At 40.3% G+C, this 13702-nt stretch overlaps 1 protein-coding gene across 1 annotated transcript in view; it reads right to left on the reverse strand.

Annotated features, from left to right (window-relative positions):
• Positions 1–13702, reverse strand: part of FOCAD (focadhesin) — a 231132-nt gene that overhangs the window by 64372 nt on the left and 153058 nt on the right. Inside the window, exons 24-25 of the mRNA XM_075931485.2 lie at positions 9714–9802; positions 2501–2542 (exon numbers count right to left, since the gene is read on the reverse strand). Coding sequence (XP_075787600.2) covers positions 2501–2542; positions 9714–9802 — 131 coding nt within the window. The remainder of the gene's footprint in view (positions 1–2500; positions 2543–9713; positions 9803–13702) is intronic.

Here is a 13702-nt window from a genome sequence, read left to right on the forward strand (position 1 = left end):
TTTAATACATTGTAATCACTTTATTGCATGCTCAGAAAGACTGCTTAGCTACTACTATAGCTATTAATCTATCACTCTGGAAGCTCAAACCTATTTTCCTGTCTTAAGAGATTTCATTTTACATCTAAAAATGATTTTTTGAGAAAGCAGAAGAGCATCTTAATGGAATGCCATTGACCTTTCAGCTCTCGGTCACTAAATCCAGACCACTTTGTATCAGAGATAGCTAAAATAATTTTGATTAGGTGAAACTTAAAACACAACAAATAGACTAGTAGCACCTTAAAGACTAACAAAACATGTAGATGGTATCATGAGCTTTCGTGGGCACAACTCACATCTTCAGATGACCACAAAAGCTCATGATACTATTTAAATGTTCTGTTAGTCTTTAAGGTGCTACTAGGCAATTTGTTGGTTTTTAAGTTTTTCCAGTTACAGACTAACTCAGTTACCCCTCTGAAGCTTTTGATGAGGTGGTAAGTTCATTTCTCAGAGTATTCTTACCTCAAATGACTTCAGAATTTATTGATATAGTCATTTATGTTGATGTCCATTACTAATTGGTTGGTTACACTCTAAAAGATTCAAGCTAATTAGATACTTTACAACTGACGTCACCCCATCTTGTCATTAAATTCATAAAACATAATCTGCTATCAAGCAAACTATCAGCTTGTCAACATAAAAACCAACAACTTCAGACCCCAAAACCATCTAGGTTCTATGCAGGATTGACAACGGCAGTAGGGGAGGTTGGAACTCTGGGGTCTTTAAATTGCTACTGGAGCCATGGCAGTGTGGTCTGGGCAGCTCTGAAGGGCTGGCTAGGGGAAGCTAGCCCCAAACCTCGTACTTTCCAGGGGGACCTGCAGCTATCCTCCACCCTTCCTCAGGATTTTCTCTCTTAGCCCTGGTTCTATGAGAAGAACGAAAAATGTTTCAAAACCCAGACCATTCTATCCTGGAATGTATTGCAGTTAGACTGGGAAAAAGCACAAAACAGGGAAAAAGTTCTAGAGACATGGTCTATCTATGAAGAATTCCCTTGCAGCTAGCCATGAAAAGAGTTTATCCCAGGAACCAATAGTGACAAGTTACCAATGAACTAATTTGACCCATGAACTAATTTTTTTTTCAGTAAATTAGGCCTTGTTACTTGGAACCAGGAAATGACACTGTAAGAGCTCATTATGTTCCTGATTTGTATCTTACTCTTCATAGTACTCACACAAAGGATTTCAACCTCTACTTCTCTAACTATTCATAGGTATTTAACAAATAGCTAACAATTTAGAGTTTAATTTTAATCAGTTCCTTCTTCTTCCTTTCCTCTTCCATCTTCCCCTTCTCCACACAGAAGTGAGCTACCTGAAGGTGGATTTGCAGGAAAGCATATGGATGTGAACATTTCTAATTGCAGCATTCATCCAGGACAGCTTCATGGTTAAAGATGCAAAAACCTTCAAAATCTTTGCAGAAAATGTGAGTACCTAAAACTGCCAGAACTCTGAACTTCCCAATATACTTAGATCTAACCTTCTCTGTAACTCCAGCAGGAACCACCCACAAAATAGCACTGCTGCAAATATCCATGACAATCAAGAGTTATTTTTACCCAGATTTGTGGCACCACAGGTTGAATATAAGAAGCTGTTATCCATGTTAACCAACCACACAGACCGACCCAGCAACAGGCAGAGCAAAGGGGGCCTGCCATCGAGGAGGGCAAAGTGGCAGCTGGAGTTCCAAGCCTTTTAAATTGTCACACAGCATGCTCCAGCCTGTTTAGAGTTTCCTGGGGAGCCGAAGGCACCAGGAAGGCAATGCTTGGGGGTGCCACGGTTCAGGCAGCCTCGAGAGGCAGCTGTCCTCAACACTCCTCTCCCATTTCCACGAGGCCTCTACCCCTTCCAGAAGCACAGACTCCCCTGCACAGAGCAGAGTGAAGTTGATCAAGAGTGGGCAAAGAAGGAAGAACTCAAGCCACTAGCAACTATCCCGAAAGATCTCCAAAGGCATTTGAGAGCGGAACCAGCATGTTCACTGCCAATGCAGTGCCATACGCTAACACACGAGTGAGGGCATGAAAACATGTCTGCATCTACTGTCAGCTGGGAGAGGGGTCTGGACACAAAAACGAGAGCCAGTGGGTTAGCTTTGAAGAAGTTATGCTCCACCTTCAACACAGCTGAGAGGAATAAAATAATTAAAACAATGGTTTAAGGAAAGTCACTTGCCATAAAAGACTGGACCAATAGAGTGAACAAAATGTATAGTATAGTACTTCACCTTTCCAACGGCCTATGCCTAATGCTTCAGATAATGCACCTAGCCAACAGCACAATGGGAGTACACAGAGAGAAACTCCCATCCTTATACTTGTGGCTATGAGTTGAAATCATTCAAACATGTATAGGAAATATGGCTTGTTTCATGCACAATGAAAAAAATGCAGCAGAAATAACTTTCTAGATTCTAATAAAGGAACAATTCTTACTTTGAAGCACCCTTGATAACATCAGTCAGCATGTCTCTGACCCTGTAAGAGACACAGGAAGTGAAGTTAACATTAGATTCAACAATGCAGCATGAACTTAACCAAGACTCACATTCCTTCCAATCCTCCAAGGGACCATTCTATGTTAGTGTCTTATCTATCTATCTATCTATCTATCAATCTATCAGAGATCTGTGTGCCTGTGTGCAAATCCAGTTGTTCAAGAACTCCTAAATGGTAAGAGCTAGAACCACCAAATTTTGTATGAAAAACTTTCTCTTATCCTAACTTAAAGCAAGGTCAGGAATTGGTTGTGCCAAGACAATCAGAAGCACCAGGAAAGGGATTATTCTCCATTACATGGAAAGGGGTGGGGGGAGAAACTGTTTGGAAGGACACAACACTGAGAATGGCCACTTGGGACAACGAGCCAGCAGTGAAGAGCTATCCTGCAGAGTATTCACTGGGGGCAGTTGTACCATCAAGGGAATGGCCAGCAGAGCTGGGGCTCCACTATTGTGCTTGCTAGCAGACCGGCAAGGGGTGGGAGAGGAGAAAAAGGCCCCTGGTGGCCAGAGCTGGGAGTTAAAGGCTCCTGGTGGCCAGGGCAGAGAAAAGGCCCATGGCAGCCGGGGGACAGAGGGAGAAGTCTGGGGGCAGAGAAAAGGCCTGTGTGAATGGGGCTCCTTTCCCTGAAGCTGTCGTCACCCACAATTGTCACACTTGCACACACATCCTTGCTAGGGTTGCCAGGTGTCCGGTTTTCACCCGGACAGTCTGGTAATTGTATCTTCTGTCCAGAAAAAAACAACAGAAAATACCAGACATGTAAAATGTTTTCTGCTTTTTCTCCGACAGAAGGCCGGCGGGGGGGGATGCGGGGGGGAATGACATTATTCCCCTGCCGCGTCTGGCGAGGGGAGTGGGGGAATTTAAAGGCACTTTTTTTTTTGTTGCTCAACAAGTTTGTTTACCCCCCGCTTTTTTGTGTGTGAAGTATCTGGCAACTCTACCCCCTCCCAGTGTTCTGTCTAATCATTTCTATCCTTGGGCAGGTTGAGTTTTATTTTGTGGGGGTTGAAATTTTTTATGTGCAACGCCAATATTAAGGTAGTGTGTGGATGTGCACCACCAGCACAAATAAAAATCCTAAATATAAATATATATTTTAAACAGTCCGTAGGTATAGAAGAAAATATATTAAAACAAGGGATAATTAACAAGGAGCAATGCTTACAAGGTTTATTTAATATAAAATCAAATAAAAAGAAAATTAGCACTACTCTTGAAGTACATGCATCATCATCCTTTCTAACAACTCAGGCTAGTAAACAAACCAAAATGCATATTATCCACACGTGGCTTTAAGATGCTAAAGAAATCTTTGAGTCAACAAGAAGGGAGAGTAAAAGACATTCATGCAGGTTTATACAGTTTCTCTGGGGAATGTTTACGATCCATGCTATACAAGAAGAAGTGAAACTGAGACCTGTAAAAACAGATGCAAGTTCTCCTTGTTTGAAACTTTCACCCCGTATTTATCACCAACTCAAAAGAGAAGCCCCAGAGCAAATTAACATGTGACTTCAGGATTTGTAGACAGACACATGTTCAAATAGTTTACAAATAAGGTTTCATCCTATAAAACAACCAGCATCACATCTAGTACTTGCTACTTCTAACTCGTAAGAGTCAGAACTCTACTACCTAGCAAAGGTCTAGTCTTAATTCAATACAATACTGTATACCACGTACTAATTAGTAACACAGATTTTTTTTTTAAATCATGAAGATCAGAATTTTAGATATCTACAACACTGCAAAAAATCTTTTCCTTCCTTGCAGTGGTACGCAACCCGTGGGTTGCGACCCCCTTGGGGGTCGCAGAGCTTGGATCCAGCCAGCTGCTTTTCCTGGTTTCCCAGTTTGGTGCCCAACGTACATGCGGCGGGGGTGGAGGAGTGGCAGGAGAGCTGCCCGACAATGAAAAGAGCCGCTTACTTTTATTTTTTTTCCCCCTCACCCAAATTTGGCAGCCCCCGTGAGGGTCGTGAATGAAAAAAGGTTGCACACCACTGCCTTAAGCCATTAACACCAATGTAAACTTTGTTTGAAATGTAATCATGCAAATGTCCTGGCACCCCCATACAGCCTGCTTCCCACCCCCCTCCAACCCAGACTGACAGAAAGTGTCTCCCTCTCCCATCTGGACTGCAGCAGGTAAGTCAGGACACCCCAAAAAACTCCCCCCTGCCTCCACCTCACTGCACAGATGCTAGCACCTATCCACCCTTTCTTTCCCCCACCTACTCCTATACAATCTGCTCCCCCAGCCCAGCCAGGTGCTGAGATAAAATCCTGTTTCTCAGACTTGGAGACACTAGCAGCATAGCTAGGAGTCAGGACAGGACGCAGCACAAACTCTCCACCCCCAACTCGCCTATATGCCAGCACTCAGCCACCCACTATTTCCCCAAACCGTCTGCTTTTTCCCTTGCCTTCCCAGCCAGGAGGCTTGAGGAGAGTGGTGGGTTTTGCCTCTACCTGTGCCTCTTTCCTCTCCAGGCTGCCCAGCCAGGAGATAAGACTCCCCAAACTTCCCTCCAACTCCCCCCAGCCACTTCTTCCCTCCTTCCCTTTTCCATATCTTCCTTTCCTACCTGCTATCTGGGCTCCTCCGTTTCTAACAGGCAGTTGCTCCTGCTCAGTGAGAGGACCCCTCCCCCCAGGAGGTCAGCTGAGCTCCCTGCGCAGGAGTGCTGAGCCTCTGGGCAGGGCTCATTAAAAGCTGCACAGGCACACTGCTGCACAGCTTACAGGGAACCTTGCCCTCCAGCCTCCTAACTTTTTCCTGTACTGCACCCCAACATTCCCAGGGCCCTGCCTGATTCTCACACTCCTCCATCGCCAGCTCCCCGCCCTGAAGGACCTAGACAATACCAAATAAGTCTTCTAGTACTTGTGTATAAAACTTATTTCATAAAATTTGTCAACTACCACATTACATTTTTCACATCCTTAAATCCATTAAGACTGTCCGATAAAAAGCCTCTTATCTGATTTTATATTACATTGTGAAAATTAAAAGTCCATACAGCAGCTATAAATTTGACCTACCAATTGCAGATAGATTTTCAGGTAATGTTCTGTGTCTCAAGCTAATAAAATGAAATATTCTACAATGGAGAACTAACTACAACAATGTATCCAACATTTACTGTTGTCCAGAACATTCATGTGGTTATCTGGTAGTGCAATAGTCTAAATGTATTGAAATGAAAGCTATAGTCTCACTTGAAATACTTTCTAAGTTACTGTGACCAATTCAGAACATATTACTCAACTGCATTTATTTAGTTTTGTATTCATATCCAGAGGATGAGCTGCCAAAAATCTTTTTAAAAAATCAAGTTTTTTTAAAATATCTAAATCTCAAACCGCATAATTTATAGCGTGAAGTAGTAAATTTTAAGTCAGACTGTCATCTAACCTGAAAAATATCTATCCTTCAATCACATTTCTACAACACATAATAAAATACTTGAAATTATAGCTATGAAACAGAATGTATAGGTCACTCATTTTTTAAAGAACAAAATCAATGTTTCATTTTAAGTACAAGGCTTATTTTTCCAGTCACTAAAAAAAAAAACCTACACAGGAAACATTTACACTAAATGGCACAACTGTTCATGGAAATTTCCAATATAATGGTGAAAAAATGCATTAAACAGTAATATTCTGTATTGCCCTCTCTGCTGTAGTAAAAGTCAAGGTTAGATTTAAGGATGGGCAACACTGGTAAATACCTAATAGGCCCTCTGAGTTTTGGTCCCTCCTCTCAGCTTCACCTGATCCTGCAATGTGCACAGCACCCTCAAGTCCCTTTAAGTGAATAGGAACTGCTGGAACTCAGCACCTTACAGGATTGAACCAATGAGGATTGGCCCAGAGAGACTTTTAACCTTACAATTGGGCTCCTAGTTCCTATGCTGACTGAGCAGTTACATCTGCACCCATACGAAGTTAAATTAATTTTTCAAACATCATTTAATTTCACAGCTTAAGTTAAATTATAATAAACACTGGGAAGAGGAGGCTAAGGCAGATTTCTTTGCTCTCCTGACCTAAAAAAGCCATTTTGCAAGAATGTCTTATATTCACACCCTACCTCAGAAGTTCTAGGAAAGCAATGAGCAACCATTATAGAAAAGATCGACCAAACAGCACTTCGTGACAGTGATGGGCCACCTAGAAAACTGAGTGATCCACATAAGTGGTTCTCAATCTCAGTGGGCTGCAGAATTGTTGTAATCAAGATGGTCTCCCAGGATAGGGTAGTTTGCTAACTGAGCTTTTATATTTAGAATTTGTGGGGTATACTGATTGAACTGTAGCAACATTTTGATTGGATACAGAGGGAGCACGTGGCTCTTAAAGTCAATAGTGTGTGCAATCAACTTGCACTTCACGTACATATGCTGTACATGTGTGTCACTTTAGTAATATCAGTAGGAAAACAATTTATGTGAATGGAAACTAGAGGAATCTGGCAATCCTGCATGTTGGTAACAGGAAGCAAAATGTTTTGTGGGCCACACATAGAACCCCAAAGGGCCACATGCACCCTATGAGCGGAGAGGGTCTTAGATGAAACCTAAGCCCCAGTGTTTGTTCTACTCTTCTCTATTTAGTTTCTTAGAAGATGCCCAAGAGCATAGGAGTCTGGAAGTTTATTATCACTTTGTATTGTTCATTTGGTTTTCTAAGTGAAATAAGACCAGATCTTTTATATTTTAAAAAAAAAAGAACCCATGTATATTTAGAGCCTGATTTTGTGATGGACTGAATACTCGTCACTTCATTTAAAGTCAGTAAGAGCTCTGTGCTCTCAGCACATTGCAAACTGGAGCCTTTCCTGCTCTACATATACAACAATGAAATGACCATGCTCAGAGCCTCTTTGTATGGATTAAACACATTTGGTCTAGCATTTACTGTGAAGTTTTTGGCCTCTGGAACTGAGGTTTCATACAGCATTCTACAGAAAGATATGTGGAATGGTTAGAAGTGCAGTTAGAAGTGTTGATAAAGTTGTGTAGATACTGTAGATAGCTGTTTATTTTCCCATCTAATATCAGTGCAAAACTATCTGGACGTTTCAATTGATTCACACATAAAAGTAATTTTCTCTTGGTCTCTAAGTGGAATTTTTCAGGCAGACCTTTAGGGCTCGTCTACACTAGACAGTTAAGCCTCTCTACCTATGTCACTCAGTGATAGGAAAAATTCATACCTATCAGAGATTTAGTAAAGCTGACCTATGCCCCAATGTTGACAGCATTAGATCAGCAGCAGAAAAGAAATGGATTTCCTACAGTTACAGAATAGGGTCTTTTGTCGCTCCAGCAGCTATCCACACTACGGCACAAGAATGGTGCAATTGCAGCATTTATAGGGTAGATATACACAGTGATGCATCAATTTTTCTTCTCACCACTTCCAGAATCCCTTTGTCATACTCAAGAAATCTATTGCTAGTGAGAAATGATTGTGCCTTCCTCAGAAGTGTTGAACAGGAAAAGAAACAATTTTTTCATCCAGCAAGGGCATTTGAGATTTATCGCTTTTTTTTTTTTGGTCACACAATCAAATGAAAAGTCAAAATCTCATATGTTTGTGAATGGATAATAAAAAGGGGGATTGTGTGTCAGTCAAAATGTTCAGTGTTGATTTTAACCTTTTAAAAGTGTTTAATGTTTTGATATAAATTAAAACATCAAAATGAAAAATCATTTCAAATAAATGAAAAATTTTAATGCCCAAATGGGATGTTGAACAGTTCTGAAATGTTCTCTCTCTCTCAATGTGGGTATTACAGCCAGAGAAAGGGAGAGATCTCTGTAATACAAACATGACTAAATCCTCATCTGCTCTAAAAGCAGTGTCATTCCATTTATTTCAATGGAACTACACTAATCTCTTCCAGCTGCAGAGCTGGATGAGAGTATTCATCTTTAAAAATACATAGATGCACATACATTATGCCCATCAACATGGTGAGACAGGTTGGATCACATGGGTCCTCTTGGGGCAGTCACCTGTTGTGTTGGTCATGTCAGTGAGCCCACCTACCTGCCTTCTGGGGCACCCAGTCTTGCTGTTCCAGAAGTTCTGGTCTTCCCAGCCAAGGATCAGAGTTGAATCCAACCCATCACATATGCTCTCTCAGAACATCCACCAACCTTCCCCGTCCATGACTGTCCGTATTAGACCAATTTCACAAGCCAAACACACAGAGAAGGACTGGAACTTAATTTCATTCACAAGTTTAATTCTCATGCAAGTGGTATGAATTGTGATGTCCGATGGCTCGCACATTATCAACTAACCTAACATGGCTCGCACATTATCAACTAACCTAACAAAAAAGGTGCTAATGGTTCTTGATGTCTGTGTAGAATCTGGTGTTGGCCATCTTCTTTTCCAAGTGCAAACTAATGGTTCTTATCAGCCTCTTGTAACTATTTAGTCTTTAAGGTGCTACTAGATTATTTGGGTTTTTTTAAGTCTTTCCTGTTACAGACTAACTCAGCTATCCCTCTGAAGCTTATCTATTCACTGTCTCTTTTTTTTCTTCCTCCCCTCCATTTTTTTTCCCTTCTCCCCCTCCTTCCCTTATTTATTCTTGGACCTGGACTTAACACCCCCGTCAGTCATCTTAAGAACTGGGTTGTGTCCACGAACGTTCATGATACCAGCTACATGTTTTATGAATCTTTAAGGTGCTACTAGACTATTTGTTGTTGTTGAAGTTTTTCCTGTTATAGACTAACTCAGCTACCCCTCTGAAGCTTATTAGAAATATAAGCCTTGACAAGATATAAAGTCATACTCAATACAATCATCATTTTATTAAATTATGCACAGAGCAAAAAAGGTTTTCATATAACATGATATAAAATAACTACAGTTTTCAATTCCTTTACACTACTGTCACTAGTAGGTTCCATAAACTGGGTTAGCTACCTGTGAATATAAACATCCTTACCTACACTCTCATCTCCTTTTTAAAATTAGAGACCAAGTCTGTTTCTTCTCATTAGCACTCATACTGATGATTGAACTTGCAACATTAAAGCCTTTGAACCAGCCTTGCCCTTTTGCCCCATCACTTGCAGTTACAAGTGATAAGGAGCAGTCATTCCCTTACCAGAGCCAGGCTGTAAATTGTTTGTACTGCACCTCTTCAGGATCCTCTTTTCCATGTTTTAACTGCATCTCCAGCTCTGCCTGTCTCCCCTGCAAAATCACAACATAAATCAAAAGGAGCTCTTGCATGAGTAATAATTCTGAGATTTCTGTGGGGAACACTTGTGTAGCAGATGTAACCTTTCCCTGGAGATCCATATCATGATTGACCTAATTGTTCTTGATACTATAACCCATTGAAAGATTCAATGTATTAAGTGAAAGAATTGCAACTTTTTATTCTAGGAAGTGCGGAGTGGTTGTCACAGATAGAAATAATGGCTTCAGCTACTTGCATGGCCCTTCTCAATGATGGAAGGAAACTTATTCCGTTATGACAAAAAGGATTAACAAATTTGTTTCTCACAGGGGAAAAGATTTGGAAACCAAGTACCTCAAAGGAATAATTACATCAAAACTTTTTTACTTCATGCATAATTTAAACAAGAATTTCTCAAACTTTACTCATTGTGATTATCCTCTTTTGCAATCCCTCACACCAATTCTAGCTGTGCCTCAAAGGATATGCTGTTGGATTTCTTTCTAGTTTATGGGATGCTGCTGTGATCCCAGAAGGACTGATTGGAAAGTGTTAAGCAAATCTGTTCAGAGAGACTCAGAACTGGAGTGCAGGTTTAACTTCCACCCCCAAGACAACCATTGATTTTAATGCGTTTGATGGAAAAAATACACAAGCACAAACATTTTTCTAACATTCTTTCTGTGGGATTATCATGAAAACTTGAAACCATGAGAGTAATCTCTGTGAATTACATTTGGATTTTGCAAAAAGTAAAACAGGGAATGTCTATACAAAGAGTTAGTGCATAGCAAGCCATGGTGTGAATCTTCAGCGTGCTAGCTTGCCACACAGACTGACTGACTGTGTGGACACTGCTTCTGCTATGCACTAAAAGTTCCACAATGCACTTAAAAGGGAAGTACCTCAAAGCACATCATGGAACTTCTACTGAACAACGAAGGACTCCATAGTATGCTTTGAATAACATCCAGAATGCTATGGAACAGTCAATATGTGGTAACAAAGTCCAATGTTTAGCTGGCTTGCTATAAATTCACATTGGCTGTGTCTAGACTGGCAAGTTTTTCCGCAAAAGCAGTTGCTTTTGCGGAAAAACTTGCCAGCTGTCCACACTGGCTGCTTGAATTTGTGAAAGAACACTGACGATCTAATGTAAGATTGTCAGTGTTCTTGCGCAAATACTATGATGCTCCCGCTCAGGGATAAGCCCTTTTGTGCAAATGTATTTGCGCAAGAGGGCCGGTGTAGACAAGGGAGGACTGTTTTGCGCAAAAAAGCCCTGATGGCAAAAATGGCGATCGGGACTTTCTTGCACAAAACCACATCTAGATTGGCACGGATGCTTTCCCGCAAAAAGTGCTTTTGCGCAAAAGTGCAGTGCCAATCTAGATGCTCTTTTCCGCAAATGCTTTTAATGGAAAAACTTTTCCGTTAAAAGCATTTGCAGAAAATCATGCCATTCTGTCTTACTATGCACTAGAACGCCACATAGACAAGCACTAAGACTAAATAAAGTAGTCTGATCATAGTACTTAAAGAGAGGACCAGAAGTCAAGACTCTACATTCCATTCCCAGCTCTGCCACTGATTCCTATCATCCAGATTCTAAAAACATCCTCAACTTTAAGCATATGCTTAAGTCCCTTCCAGTTCCACAAGGCACCTAAGCATATATTTGTACATATTGCTTAGTCATAAGAACAGCCATACTGGGTCAGACGAAAGGTCCATCTAGCCCACTATCCTGTCTGCCGACAATGGCTAATACCAGATGCCCCAGAGAGAGGGATCAAAACAAGTAATCCTCATGTGATCCCTCCTCTGTCACCCACCTCCAGAGAAACAGAGGCCAGGATACCATTGATGGACCTAACCTCCATAAATCTATCTAGCTAATAGCCACTGATGGACCTAACCTCCATGAATCTATCTAGCTCTTTTATGAACCCTGTTAAAGTTCTGGCAAGGAGTTCCACATGCTAACTGTACACAGATTAAATAAAAACTTCCTTTTGTTTGTTTTAAATCTGCAACCTCATTTGGTGACCCCTAGTTCTTTTATTGTCGGACTTAGTAAATAACTTTTCCTTATTCACTTTTTCCATACCAGTCATGATTTTATAGACCTCTTATCATATCCCCACTTAGTCTCCTCTTTTCTAAGATGAAAAGTCCAAGTCTTTTTAATCTCTCTTCATATAGGACTCATTCCAAATCCCTACTAATTTTTGTTGCCCTTTTATGAACCTTTTCCAATACCACTATATCTTTTTTGAGATGGGGCGACCACATCCGTACACAGTATTCAAGATGTGAACATATCATGTTTTTATATAGAGGCAATAAGGTATTTTCTGTCTTATTGTCTATCCCTCTTTTAATGACTCCTAACATTCTATTTGCTTTTTGGACTGCCACTGCATACTGAGTGGGTGTTTTCATAGAACAATCCACAATGACTCCAAGATCTCTCTCTTGAGTAGTTGTAGCCAAATTAGTCCCCATAATATTGTATGTGTAGTTGGGATAATTTTTTCCAATATGCATTACTTTACATTTATCAACATTAAATTTCATTTGCCATTTTGTTGCCCAATCACTTAGTTTGGTGAGATCTTTTTGAAGCTCTTCATGGTCTGCTTTGGTCTTAACTATCTTGAGCAGTTTGGTATCATCTGCAAATTTTGCCACCTCACTGTTTACCCCTTTCTCTAGATCATTTATAAATAAGATTAATAGGATTGGCCCCTAGACAGACCTTTCGGGGATACCACAAGTTACTTCTCTCCACTCAGAAAACGTATAATTTATTCCTACCATTTGTTTCCTGTCTTTTAACCAGTTGTCAATCCACGAAAGGACCTTCCCTCTTATCTCATGACAACTTACTTTACTTAAGAGCCTTTGGTGAGGGACCTTGTCCAAGGTGTTCTGGAAATCTAAGTATACTATATCTACTGATTACCCCTTATCCACATGTTTGTTGACCCCCTCAAAGAACTCTAGCAGATTAGTAAAGCATGATTTTCCTTTACAGAAACCATGTTGACTTTCCCCCCAACAAATTATATTCATCCAAGTGTCTGACAATTTTATTCTTTACTATAATTTCAACTAATTTGCCCGGTACTGACATTAGACTTACCGGTCTGTAATTGCTAGGATCATCTCTAGAGCCCTTTTTAAATACTGGCATCATGTTATCTTCCAATCATTAGATACAGAAGCCAATTTAAAGGATAGGTTACAAACCACAGTTAATAGTTCTGCAATTTCCCATTTGAGTTCTTTCAGAAACTCTTGGGTGAATGTAATCTGGTCCAAGTGACTTGTTACTGTTAAGTTTATCAGTTTGTTCCAAAACCACCTCTAATGACACCTCAAACTGGGACTATTCCTCAGATTTGTCATCTAAAAAGAATGGCTCAAGTTTCGGAATCTCCCTAATATCCTCAGCTGGGAAGACTGAAGCAAAGAATTCATTTAGCTTCTCTGCAATGACTATTATCTTTCAGTGCTCCTTTAGCATCTTGATCATCCAAGAACCCCTCTGGTTGTTTAGCCAACTTCCTGCTTCTGATGTTCTTAAAAAACATTTTATTATTACTTTTTGAGTTTTTGGCTAGCTGTTTAGGCTAACTCCTTTTTGGTTTTTCTTCTTATATTTTTACAATTAATTTGACAAAATGTATGTTCTTTTCTATTTTCCTCACTAGGACTTGACTTCCACTTTTTAAAAGATATCTTTTTATCTGCCACTGCTTCTGGTACCTGGTTAAGCCAAGCCATAGTGGCACTTTTTTGGTTCTCCGACTGTATTTTTTTAATTGGGGTATATATTTAAGTTGGGCCTCTATTATGGTATCTTTGAAAAGTTTCCAAGCAGCTTTCAGAGATTTTACTTTTGT

This window comes from Pelodiscus sinensis, chromosome 6 (genome assembly GCF_052426305.1).
Source record: "Pelodiscus sinensis isolate ZL-2025 chromosome 6, ASM5242630v1, whole genome shotgun sequence".
Lineage (NCBI taxonomy): Eukaryota > Metazoa > Chordata > Testudines > Trionychidae > Pelodiscus > Pelodiscus sinensis.